Raw genomic sequence first — 13123 nt, 5'->3', positions numbered from 1 at the left:
TATATATATATATATATATATATATATATATATATATATATATATATATATATATATATATATATATATATATATATATATATATATATATATATTAGTTTTGTAATACCCTAATACTCTAACCCTATCTGAAGAATGAAATTAGAAATCATCAAATCCCTAATTCACGACTGCTCTTATCTCCCACACTCCCTCAGTCCCTCAGGCCTCACTTTTCGTCTCCCACTCTCCCGTTGTCTACTCACTGCTCCACTAGTGAGGTCAACTGTCTAGTCGTTCACGACCACGAGTCTTCTTCGTTGTCTACTATTCTGCTCAAGCAGTCAGCGCTCGATCTTCTCCAATTCTATCAGTTCGTCGTCAGCTTAATCAGTAATCCACCAGCGTCCGTCGGCTAGTCAGTCTACTCTTTTCCAGTTCACCCTTGTTTGCTCGATTGCTCCAAGCAAGCAGCAGATGTGGTGAGCGAGAATGTAACCGATGTAGTTGCCAGGATAGCACGAGAAGTACGTGTTAATGCTACAAGCAACACGGAAGCTACTATCGATGACCTAACAGCTCTTTAACGCCAAATCGATGTTGATGCCGAATTTGCTCAAAAAATTACCAATGAAGATTTACCAGAGGTCATCTATGCTAGAGAGGACATTGTTATTTCCACGAATGAGGACCTGCTCGCTGAGCTCATCCGAGTCACTACATAGCAGAAGTGGCACATGTCAGACCTTGATACTCTGGAAGAAGGTCTTCCTCGCATGCGGCCCAATGAGGCATTTTCATTGAAATGGCTTAGAACCTCCTCCATTCCTCTCACTACCCAGATCAATGAGATATATAGAGTTTATACGGAAAAGGTAGCTGAGAGAGGATTTGCCATGGAAAAGCTAAGGTGGTAGAGGAAAAAACAGAGACCCTCCAACACAATACCAAGAAAAAGCCTTCAATAAAGATATAAGAATAGCCCAAGCCTTCTCAAGATTTGAGGCCGAGTTTGTGGATCCAAACCCTTAGGCTGGTCCTAGCACAAGAGTTCCAGATCAACTGAGTAGTCTAGCTCGAGAAGTTGGAGAGGACACAGCTCGAGATATCATTGACTGAATGGTTTAAGAGGTCATTTTGACTTCTGTTGTTGAGCTTGAGATGACAAATGCTCAATCGAACCAGTAGGCCGAAGAGGCAACACAACCAACTGCCGATGAGTCAACCCAAGAGGTTGAGGAGGTTGTACATCAAATGGTTAGTGATATATTAATCCGAGTGGTCGACACAGTTGAGACGTTAGTTCTCTCATCAACACATGCTCGAGAGGTAGAAGTACCGAGTAGTGAGGTTGTAGTCGTTGTGGACATTCCGAGCAGTTTGCCAACCACTTGAGAGGTTGTAGAACCGAATGGTGAACACGCTCCAAGAGTAGAAGAATGCTCACCTCCTGGCACCCATTCGAGTGGTTGAAGAACTGAATGGTGAGGATGAGCCCACAACCACTTGAGGCGAACAACCATTCACAGTGGTGGAAACCAGGAAGTGCCAATTGGTGTGAGCTCTAAGAATCTCTTCTCAGTAAACGTGGGTTAAGATGAGGTACCCTAACAATCACCTAGGCCAATGAGCGAAGTTTCTAGCGTGATGCAATTTCTTAAATCCATGGCTGAAGAGCAGAAGGTTATACTCAAGAAGGTGAAAAAGAGCTATCAAGAATACTCAAAAAGTGACAACTAATACCAAGTCTCTAGTGCACAAGGAAGCTCATGCCACAAGGAGGTTTGTCCTATCTCAAAGTCACCCAACCAGATCAACAAATGAAGCTGATCAAGAATTTAAGGATTCGGTTGTGGAGTCACTTACCCACTTTGAGATGTTTATGGCCCAAATATTGTGTACACTAATTTAATTTCTATAATAATAATATAAAAATAAAATGCACATCATCCTTATTCTTTTGTTGTTGTTGTTGTTATTATTATTATTATTATTATTATTATTATTATTATTAAAAATTATAAAATATTTTGCAATAAGTTAAAGAATAATAAATAGTTAACTGAATATTACGTTATTAAAGTTTGTACATAAATAATTAGAAAAGTAAAAAGTGAAATATGGTAACTTAGTAAATGTTATATCAGAATAAATAAAAATGTACAAGTTATCAATTCATATTATTGCATCAATATACTTTTTATTTATGTTATAACCTTATCATTATTGACTCATATATTATATAATTATTAGTCTTTTCTATGCGCGATGCGCAAAAACATATGCCCCATATTTATATTTTAAAAAATAACTAACAAATTCTTATTAATTAAAATCTAAATGAAAAAAAATTATTTAGTATAGTAATCCAATATATAATGTCTACAAATATTATTATTAAACAATATAAGAAAAGATATGGTGGATGCATGTGCATAGTAAAGTTAATGGAAAATATAACGACAGTTATAACGGTAAGGATATTTTTGTCTAAAAAATTGTATAGTACAACTGTACAACTCTAAAAATACAATGTACAAAATGGTTAGCACTAAAAATATGGACATAAATTAGAGATATAACTTTGATTCAACTTATTATGTTTTTAGATATTTACTAGTATTTCCACCCTTGCGATGCACGAAATGGATTTGTTATAATTGCATTGAAAAAGGAAGGAAAATTTATTACTGCATTTTATACAAAAGAAAATAGGCGCGTATAGGCTATTAAAAAAATAAATTTGCTCACCATTAAATTTCGAATGAACTGAATTAAATGTTGAAGAACCAACAATTATTTGTAATTACGACTCATTTTCTTAAAAAACATAAAACAATAAGTATTTAGAAATAATACACAACTGTTAATGCATCTCATATTTGTAATATTAAATCTTATTTAGTAATTGCATATATATTACGTAGTATTTGGTTTGTTAACCATTGCAATATTTTTAGAAATAATAAAATCAAATAAGTACATAATAATTAACATATTAATTGGAGTAAATTAATAATTTAAAACAACAAATAAATTAAAATTTGTATATACTAAAAATGTAAAGGTTAATATACTAATTTGTTACTTTTAATGTGAATTTGAATTTTCAGGTATTTAAGCATTCAATGAATCACACATGAAATAATATTCTTATCCTTAGCCAATCAAGTTTAGGAAATCTTTTTTTTAGTAGATTTACAAGAGAGAGGGAAAAAAAAAAAAAAAGAGGAAAACTGATAAATTTATAAAATCAGCTCGTCTCTCTCCGAACAATTCACTTCTCCGACCAAAGCTAACTCCTGTCTAGCCTTGTTTTCTGCTGTCGTTAAATCCCTAGTCCCCAATTACACACTATCTTTCACCGCTTCACTCCCCTCATCATCGCCGTCGCTGCTCCGATATCGGTTAGTTTTTCTTATGCTTTTATCTCTCCATTCGATTTCGTCTCGCTCGATAGTCTCCTTTTCTTCTCTGCGATTTCTTAAAGGAATTTTTTTCGGTTTATCTTCTAAATTTAATTTCGAATGTATGAAGTATCGTTTTTTCTCCAATGAATGCTTCGTTTGCTTTAGTTTGAGGGCAATGCTGCCCTTAACTTCACAGGTTGGTAAACCTCTTTTGGACGGTATAGATATTTGTGTATTCCTGAAAAACATTTGCCCTTACATATATTCATCTACCTATGCTTATGCCCGTTGGTTAGTTTTGGAGCGAATATATATAACTACGTTGTGTAAGTCTCATCATAGTTGTGGATTATGATTATGGTTTACGATTCTAGATGGTCAGTAATCCATAATCAATTCTAAAGCAACTTGTAGTTTTTTATAGATGAGTTCCTTCTTAACTAAATGCAAAATATGCCCATGGCATTTCCTTTGTTCCAGTTAGTATCTGTCACTGCGCGAAACTTAATTATGACATAACTTCATGCTATTTAGATAATATGACACTAAATGTTTTTGTTGTGCAGAAGGTTTCAAAAATGCCTCGTAAGGTCAATTATAGCACTGGTTATGGTTATGATGACGATGATTATTACAATTATGATGATGATGATTATTACAATTATGAGGATGATGGGCATGATTATGCAGAAGAAACTGGTGAGTTCCTCTCTACTTGAACATGTTCTTTCTGAATATCTAGGCAGATCTGGAAGTTTTGTGTGCATATCTAATGTGGGAAAATTGGAGTTTAGTGATACTTTAGTTCTAATATGATGCATACTTGTTGCATTAACTGCTTACATACATGATACATAGTTGTTGCATTAGTTGCTTACAGCTCACTCCCTATCAATGTACTTTATTCAATGTAACAGACTTGTTAATGTTTCTCTACAGAAGTAGTATCAAAAGCAAAGGTGAAACGAGAAACCTCTAAGCTTGGGGTCTGGCGTTGCCCCATCTGCACATTTGATAATGAAGAAAGTATGAGTGCATGTGATATATGTGGGGTCCTAAGAAATCCCTTGGTTAAAGGTTCTCGTGACAGCAGTACTAAAGGTTAGCAACTACCAAAGTTCTGTTCTCCATATGTTCAGCCTGCAAGTAGTTTATGCATATTTTTTTACCACTTTGTTTCTGTACTAGTTTTTATGAATAGAGTTTATTTATTTATTATTATTTTTCGAGCTGTCCTTTGTTCATACTATTTCCTGATAAGATGTGTATATTTCCCATGGTTTCTAAAGTATGTATTGTATCCAATTATGGGTCATGCTTATTAGATTAAGGTTCCAATATCCTACGAACTACCTTGTGATGTACTTCTGATGCTGGTCAGTAAATGAGTGATTTGTGAGGTTTGTTAAGCTTCAATGTCATTAGAAGTGGATTTGGTACTACAATGTTTTAAGATTTTGATTGCACAGTTTAGAGGAGAGTATTTTCGATGCAGTGCCTCGTTCCCTTTTGATGCATTTGCATTTCAGATCCAGCTTTGATGGTTTTCACCTCATTTTCTTTCGACATATATTTTTTCAAAACTTTATTATGTGCCCTTTGGAAACAGATAGACAGATAGTGCATCTTTATAGACAAATATCATTATTTCTATCAATTATATAGCAATCATCTCTACTTCTAGCTTCTTTATAGAGTAGATCATTTTCATGCAGTTGGCACATCCAGAGATTCTGAAGCATCCAAACTGGCCAAGTCTCTATTTGCATCACTGCTGCAACAGAACCCAAAAAAGGCTGTAACCTTCGAAGGAAAGAGTGATGTTATTAAGTCAGGAGGTCATTTTAACTTCCACGAGCATGGAAGAATACATGGACAGTTTCAAGATTTACTTAAAACTTTTAGCTGTCAAAACCATTATAAGTTTAATATAGGTCTGCACAAACTCAAAGATGTAACATTAAAAAGAAAAATGTGTTCTTTATTTGCTTGAGAACTTTTCGTGTATAGGATTATTCTGTTTCTTCCTTTGTTTTGACACAACTATTTTTTTGCTTTCATGCTAAAGGTACAAGTTTTGCCCTCATTTTCTAACTTTACACATGTTGATGCAGAGCCATTCAAGTTTGACACTCCATCTCTGGATGATATGGTGTCAGGTGGAATTCATTCGTCTAGAGTGGGCTCCAAAGGTGATACTCCACATGTTGATCTCTTTTGTACTCTCCTCCTATCTGCCACTTACCCCATTTCGAAAAGAGTTATTTTGAGTTATAAAAGTAAAGTCTGTTTTTTTAATCTTTTAGAGCATCATTGTTTTTAGTCTTGAAAAAGTACTTTCATGTCAGAACATGATAAGCCTTGTCATTGCTAATGTGGAATCACCCCCTAAAAGACATAGTAACTAACCTACTCTATTATCAAAGAGCATCTGTAGTGCAATTGCATATAAGTTCATTGTTAATACTAAGTTGGTTCCTTTTAAAGTTAATTAGAGATTGACAAATTTCTGGTTTATTGTTACTCTATTATTTCAGCCACCAGTAACAAGATTCTACAGTCAAATGCCTCGTCAGGTAAAGATGAAATGATGACTGGTGCTAAAGCAGAACTGATTGCAGGAGGGTCTTCAATACCAATTGCAAAATTTGGACCAAATGAGATTAAACAGAGTGCTTCTTCACAGAATAGTAGCAAACAAGGTCTCAGCAAAAGTATGAAAAACTTGTCAGTTTCTTCCAAGTCTCAGAGTACAGAGAAAGGCAGCATACATGACAATGTGGAAGATAAACTGAGCCAGCTAAATCTTGCAGTTGTAGGATACTTACCTATGTTTGTAACTGAATTTATTGACCGTTATTTAGATCTAATCAAACACTGTATCTTCTATTTTAATTTGTAGGTTGGTCATGTTGATTCTGGGAAGTCAACACTATCCGGAAGGCTGCTACACATGTTAGGACATATATCCCGGAAAGATATGCACAAAAATGAAAAAGAGGCTAAACAACTGGTAATCTTTGTGCATCTCTCTATCTCCTGTGTTTTTTTATGGTTATGACTTATGAAAATTGTTAGCTGATCTTTTCTTCATTCAAACAGGGGAAAGGGTCCTTTGCTTACGCTTGGGCATTGGATGAGAGTGCTGAGGAAAGAGAAAGAGGGATCACTATGAATGTGGCTGTTGCATTTTTCAACACTAAAAATTATCATGTTGTTCTTCTTGACTCCCCGGGTCATAGAGACTTTGTTCCAAACATGATATCTGGTGCAACACAAGCAGATGCTGCAATTCTTGTAGTAGATGCTTCAATGGGTGCATTTGAAGCTGGCATTGATGCTTCTGGAGGACAGACAAGGGAGCATGCACTGCTTATTAAGAGCTTTGGTGTGGATCAAATTATAGTTGCAGTTAACAAAATGGATTCTGTACAATACTCCAAAGAGCGGTTTGATGCAATTAAAAAGCAACTTGGGACCTTTCTCCGTACCTGTAAATTCAAAGATTCTTCTATAGTATGGATTCCAATCAGTGCCATGGAGAACCAAAATTTGTTTACAGGTCCTTCTGACGCGCTGTTTTTATCATGGTTAGTCTCTTTTTCATCAATATTTTTGATAATCAACTTCTTTGGTGTTCATATGCCTTAAATGTGCTATAACTTATATTTGCATTGCCAACCACAAGTCCACAACCACATTGAGAGTCAAAATTTTGGGGATTATTGATGCTAGACCAATCCTACATGTGCAATTTAACCATATTTTATTGCCTCTGTTCAAGGAATTATAAGAAAACTAAAAATACACAAAATATTAACTCATTTTGATTTTGACATTTGGGAAAGGAAATTGGATAGTAAGAATTAAATGGAAGGGGTATAAATTCTCAAAGACATTGAGCTGATATCTGATGGAATGAATGTCTTCACTGAATCAGTAACATATATTCAACCTTAGCATATTTGAAAAATCATGTCCTTGATAATTTGATCATCATACATGTCTAATTTGACTGCCGGTGGATCTGCAGTAATACATAAATGCAAATTATTGCAGATAAGCATATATGTTGCTATTGTTGTGCTGAAGATTGAATTTACAGGTTTCAGGGCCCATCTCTAGTGGATGCAATTGATTCTCTCCAGCCTCTTGTGAGAGATTACTCAAAGCCTCTGCTAATGCCAATATGTGATATTGTTAAATCACAGTCACAAGGACATGTATCAGTATGTGGGAAACTGGAGACTGGATCTCTTCAAACTGGATTTAAGGTATTAAAGCTTCTTGTGCTTGAAAACTCCTTTACCCCTTCCCCTAACATGCCGAATTATACATGAGTCCAAATTTGGCTGTAGAGTGGGCTGCCAAAGAGAGAATTAACTCCAAATTTGTTAGTTTTGATAGTTCCATGCTATTATTATTGCTGCAACTTTTGTTCTTGGATTTGATCCAGGACAACATGCCGTGTGGTCGGTATGGAGCAGCTCATAATGAGTTTTTACATTCTCTTGTCTATGAGTAGGGCATTAGACTTGTTTTGTATCTTTTAATAATTGGGTTAGGTGTTGAGATGTGGAGGAGAGTTTTTCTTAACCTTGAGGCATTAGATATAGTTAATTCCAATGGATTTAAGTTTGTACCTTAACCTTTCATCATGCATCCATTTGGCAAAGGAATAAATGCTTATCAGACAGGACTAGTAGCGGTTAAGTCTAGGTTAAATGAGGAACATAATGTCTGCATCTGGTAAATCTTATTTAAATAGATTATTGAGAATATTGGACGCAATTTTTTTTTTTAAATGTTTGCTAAAGATTATTTTATGGGTTGTACATACATTTTTGCTCATTTAGGCTAACCACGTTCTATAGGTAAGTTCCAGGTAGATAATAGAATTTTCATAACCCATAGTCATTAACTGGGATTATAATTACTGTTATGGAATATATTTAATATACGGAAGCTCTATAGATTAGGGAGTCTTAAGGATTTAGGTAGGTAGGCATATGGAAACTTGTTTCCTATTCGAAGTCTTCTAGCACCAATTTATAGGGCTTTGTATTCTTTTTTCTATATGACAATATAAGACAGCATATTCAGAAATCTTCTCTTTACTTTCGTAACATGGTATGATTGGTATCTAAGTCTTACTATAATTTTTTCGCTCCGCTGTCGTCACCCGCGTGAGCCTCACGCGCCGCCATCCTCTGCTACCACACTCCTAAGCGTTGGCGCATGAGTTCGTTTGCCTCGGGTCTGGACTTGGTTTGGACCATTGTGTTGTCTTTTATTTTTTTTTGCTTTACGGTTACTTTGTCTCGTACAAATGGATTTGAGTTATTTTGTTATTTAGTCATTTTTGGGTTATAGTTATTTGTGTAACAAGTTCGGCGTGATTAGTATATATGCTCCAACTTGAGGGGGAGTGTTATGGAATATATTTAATATATGGAAGCTTATAGATTAGGCAGTCTTAGGGATTTAGGTAGGTAGGCATATGGAAACTTGTTTCCTTTTAGCACATATTTATAGGGCTTTGTATTCTATGACAGTATAAGACAACATATTCAAAAATCTTCTCTTTACTTTCGTAACACAAATTCACAATCAAAATATAATTATAACCAATAGTCATGGACTTTGCCAAACGGATGGAGTTTTGTGCTTGCCTATCTCCAAAACTTATTATGATATGCTGCTATTCGTATGAATTATATGAGTACGGTATCAACCTATCCTTGAGCATAGAGATGCTCTTACTTTGGAGGATTGTATTTCCACAGTATAGTGTTTATAAAAGTGAAAAGGTCTGTCCAAAGAGGAAACCATGGGCATTTTCAATTCCTAGGGTTAAGGGCTGGTAGTTTTCAAATGAACTTATGAGTTAGAATCTTAACTTTTATTCACTGTTATTTCTATGATGACTGCTTTCAGATTGGTTGAATTGTTGGTTATTGGTTGTTTGATGTCTACAAGGAAGAAAAAGTATTTTATCGGTTCCTTGTCTATTAGTTATGTGCTATTCTTAGACATGATTATCAGATACAAGTTATTGCCAGTGATTGCAGTACCTCTGTGGTCATGTGTACATCATGGTAACTGTGGAGTTGGTTTGACTCAGGTTCTAGTTATGCCAACAAGAGAAATTGCTACTGTGCGTAGTTTGGAGCGGAACTTGCAAGTATGTCGCAGTGCAAAGGCTGGAGACAATGTGACTGTTAATCTACAGGGTATTGATGGAAACCGGGTGATGGCTGGGGGCGTGTTATGTGACATCGACTATCCTGTTCCAGTTACAAACCATTTGGAATTGAAGGTTGTTACTCTAGATATCTCAACTCCAGTTTTGGTTGGTTCTCAGGTAAGATACTTTACTGATCACATTGTAGTAGTAGTTAAATGCTCTTTTAGTTCATGATTCTATTTGTGTTTAACTATGCTTTTTTGGGATTTGTGTTTATGTTAAAAAAACGTGAAGTTGGAATTTCATGTCCATCATGCAAAGGTGGCTGCAAAAGTTGTGAAGCTATTGTCATTGCTTGATCCAAAGACAGGGAAGGAGACAAAGAAGTCGCCTCGCTGTCTATTATCAAAGCAAAACGCCATTATTGAGGTTTGATCTCCTAGAAAGTTTTCCCTCTAAATGAGTTCGCAAACCATCATAAGAAAGCTCATGATATTGTCTCATGTTTGTAGGTGGCTTTGCAACTGCCGGTTTGTGTGGACGAGTATGCCAACTGTAAAAGTCTAGGAAGGGTCTCATTCAGAGTATTAGGAAGAACTATTGCCCTTGGTCTCGTGACTAAAGTACTGGAACAAATGTAAAAATGATAGCGGAATGAGGCCGCTAGCCATCTCCCCAAAAACCAAAATATTTATAGCCATTTCTCATAGGATTTGTAGAACACCCTAACTTTTACTCTGTTATTTATATATTTACTTCGTTTCTCCCCGGCTGCGTGCTTTGCTTGTGAAAATAGTAGAGGTTCTGTGAATAACTCTTTTATCTTTCTACTTTACCCAACGACTATGATAATTTTGTGGAAAAGATGTAATTTTAGTTCCTCAATTGTTTCTTCCTAGCAATTTTAGTACCTAACTTTTTTACCGTTGCAATTTACGCCCTTAATTCTTTAGAAAACTTATTGTTTTAATCCCTGAAGGTATTTAGTACATGGGTAATTTAGTATTTTTTTAATGTTTCTTTTTCAATTATAATATTGTTTGGTTTTGATATTTTATTTGTAAAATAAAACAAAAAACATCATTTTAATAGGGTCATGTAGACAAATAGGGACGATGTGTCACAATTGAAAAGTTTAGTGAAAATGTTGTCAAATCTCTATTTTGCAGATGAAATATTGACAATGTTATAATGAATAAATATAATAAAGTTTTAATAAAAGATTCATTTATTAAAACTATGTATGGCAAACCTAGTTGAAAAGATAGCTGAAAAGTAGCTGAAAATTGAAAAACTATAAGCTCGACGCTGAAATCTGAAGAATTGTTAAACTAGCTGTTATGCTTAAAAGTGTTTGGTAAAATTAACTTTTTAATAAGCTGATAAATGTAAAAAGACTAAATAGGACATCTTCATACAATTTAAATATGTTTATTTATATATTAAAATATAAAATAGTGAAATCAATATATTTTAATAAAATATAAAGTAAGAACATATATTTTAAAACATATAAATTAAAACAAAATGTTTATAATTCATAAGATTAGTTCATACAAAAATCAATGTTCAAACACAAATGTCAAATTGAAATTACAACCAAATATATTGAAGAGAAAAAGTCAAAAAGATTTAGCCAAAAAGATTTTAATTGGGAAGGGTAAAGATTATAATTTCTTTAAAATAATAAGGTTAAAGATGGAAAAAAAAAAGTTAGGAAGCTACTAGCTTAGTTTATGAACATTACCAAACAGAACTTTATTAGTAGCTTAAAATAAGCTATAAGCTCCTAAATAAGCTCTGCCAAACAGAACTTAAGTAAAATTTTAATAAAGTTTTAGGGGGTGTTTGGCAAACGGCTGATAGCTTATAGCTGATAGCTGGTTGATTTAGCTAATAGTTGATGGCTGGTTGCGTTAACTGGTTTGACCAGCTGGTTGTATTAGCTGGTTATAAAAAATTGTTTGGTAAATTAGCTGTTTACTAGTAGCTGATTGAATGTAAAATGACATTTAAGGGTATGAGTGTATTGTATTATTTCAAGTTTTCAACCTTTAAATATAACAAGAAGATAATCTCTTATTAATAAATAATTATAAAATTTGGATATCATCTATACTTTTTTTAAGGGCATAAATGAATTATTTTTGTTTATTTTACTCTTATTAAATTATACGAGTATTCTAAAACAATTTTTATTACGTATTTATTTTCTATTATTATTATTATTAAAAATAACAAACCCATCACCTGTTGTTTATTATTATTATTATTATTATTATTATTATTATTATTATTATAAAATAACAAACACACCACGCATTTAAAAGTAAATCACACTGATTTCAAAGGATAAAATAGTCAATATACACATTGTTCCCAACAAGCTAATACAAAAAGCTACATTCATTAGCTTTTCAATTTTCAGCTTATTGGCCCAATAAGCCAAGGCCAATAAGCCATTTACCAAACACTTCAAAATAGCTTATTGGTTGGTCAAAAAGATAAATTTGGTCAAATAAGCTAAAATTTGGCTTATAAGCCAATAACCAAACACCCCCTTAATAAAAGATCCATTTATTAAATAAATTTTAATAGAGTTTGATTGTTTTGCTGCTTTAAAGGTTTAAAAAAAATGTACAGAGTAACTTTTTTTTGAAGAGTTAGAGATGTATATTGCTATGGTAAAAAGTTATAGACTAAAATAGCTAGTAATAAATAATTGAGTGACTAAAGTTGTATTTTTTTTTTTCTAATTTTATTTTATTTTATTTTTGTTGTTCATTTGAAATCATAATTTTATTGTCTTGAGAGTTGAGATGAGACTGGAGAAGACGTTTATTCCGGATGCCGAAAGGCATTAAGACTTGTTTAATGCGTGCGTACGTGAGGTAAGTGTGCTTCGCTATTCCCTTACCCACGTTTGACGCACGCTATGTGTGTGTCTTCACAGTTCATGCACATATTTAGTAATGTTGGAATGTTGGATAGTTGAATACTCTCTCTTCCTGATGAGTGATGACGAAGCTTTACTTACAAACTTATAAAAGAAAACCTTTACTTTTGTTATTTGTTGGTCAACTATATTATTAATTAATAAAGAGTTGATGTAATAATTAAAACTAAAAAGAATAATGTAATACGATTATGACCCAATTAAAAGAATGTGAATATATCTACCTTTGAGAAATCAAATGTTAAGATCTTACCTTTACTAAATTTTTAAGTCTACAATAATTATAAAATGAACCTCGCTATTAAAAATTTTCAATAATTATAAAATTGGAATCATAATCAGCTATTTGCAAATCAACATTAACATGCGAACTTGGAACCCTCAATCATTGATAAATTCTAATGGATAGTTGAAATTAGTCCGCACTTTTTACAAGAGGAGTATATTCTCATTTGATCATATATATATATATATATAGGCTTGGGATCCCATTAGAACACACCCCAGAAGAAAATTGAGAACAAATTTCAACTTTAATTACATGTGTAAAAATCGGACGGATCATATCAGATTTAAAAAAAAAAAAAAAAA

At 33.5% G+C, this 13123-nt stretch overlaps 1 protein-coding gene across 2 annotated transcripts; it reads left to right on the top strand.

Annotated features, from left to right (window-relative positions):
- Positions 1 to 3227: 3227 nt before the first annotated feature.
- LOC116011250 (elongation factor 1-alpha) lies at positions 3228 to 10478 on the top strand. Of its 2 annotated transcripts, XM_031250796.1 has the most exons (12): positions 3228 to 3386; positions 3956 to 4088; positions 4329 to 4490; positions 5105 to 5323; positions 5504 to 5581; positions 5927 to 6204; positions 6292 to 6402; positions 6492 to 6979; positions 7495 to 7663; positions 9514 to 9753; positions 9871 to 10005; positions 10089 to 10478. In XM_031250796.1, the coding sequence occupies exons 2-12, from the start codon at positions 3968 to 3970 to the stop codon at positions 10215 to 10217; spliced, it is 2130 nt and encodes a 709-aa protein (XP_031106656.1). In that variant the 5' UTR covers positions 3228 to 3386; positions 3956 to 3967; the 3' UTR covers positions 10218 to 10478. The 2 variants fall into 2 exon arrangements, with proteins under 2 accessions (XP_031106656.1, XP_031106657.1); XM_031250797.1 differs by lacking the exon at positions 5105 to 5323 and having other exon boundaries at positions 3231 to 3386.
- Positions 10479 to 13123: the final 2645 nt, after the last annotated feature.

Source organism: Ipomoea triloba, chromosome 2 (genome assembly GCF_003576645.1).
Source record: "Ipomoea triloba cultivar NCNSP0323 chromosome 2, ASM357664v1".
Classification (NCBI taxonomy): domain Eukaryota; kingdom Viridiplantae; phylum Streptophyta; class Magnoliopsida; order Solanales; family Convolvulaceae; genus Ipomoea; species Ipomoea triloba.
The sequence above is the reverse complement of the archived record's forward strand: the minus strand, read 5'-3'. Positions and strand labels throughout refer to the sequence as shown.

Excerpts from the sequence above, each read along its gene's own strand:
- LOC116011250 (XM_031250796.1), top strand. The coding sequence starts at position 3,968 with ATGCCTCGTAAGGTCAATTATAGCACTGGTTATGGTTATGATGACGAT. Across the intron at positions 5,324-5,503 it reads CCATTATAAGTTTAATATAG|AGCCATTCAAGTTTGACACT; the intron begins GTCTGCACAAAC and ends ATGTTGATGCAG. Across the intron at positions 6,205-6,291 it reads GCCAGCTAAATCTTGCAGTT|GTTGGTCATGTTGATTCTGG; the intron begins GTAGGATACTTA and ends TTTAATTTGTAG.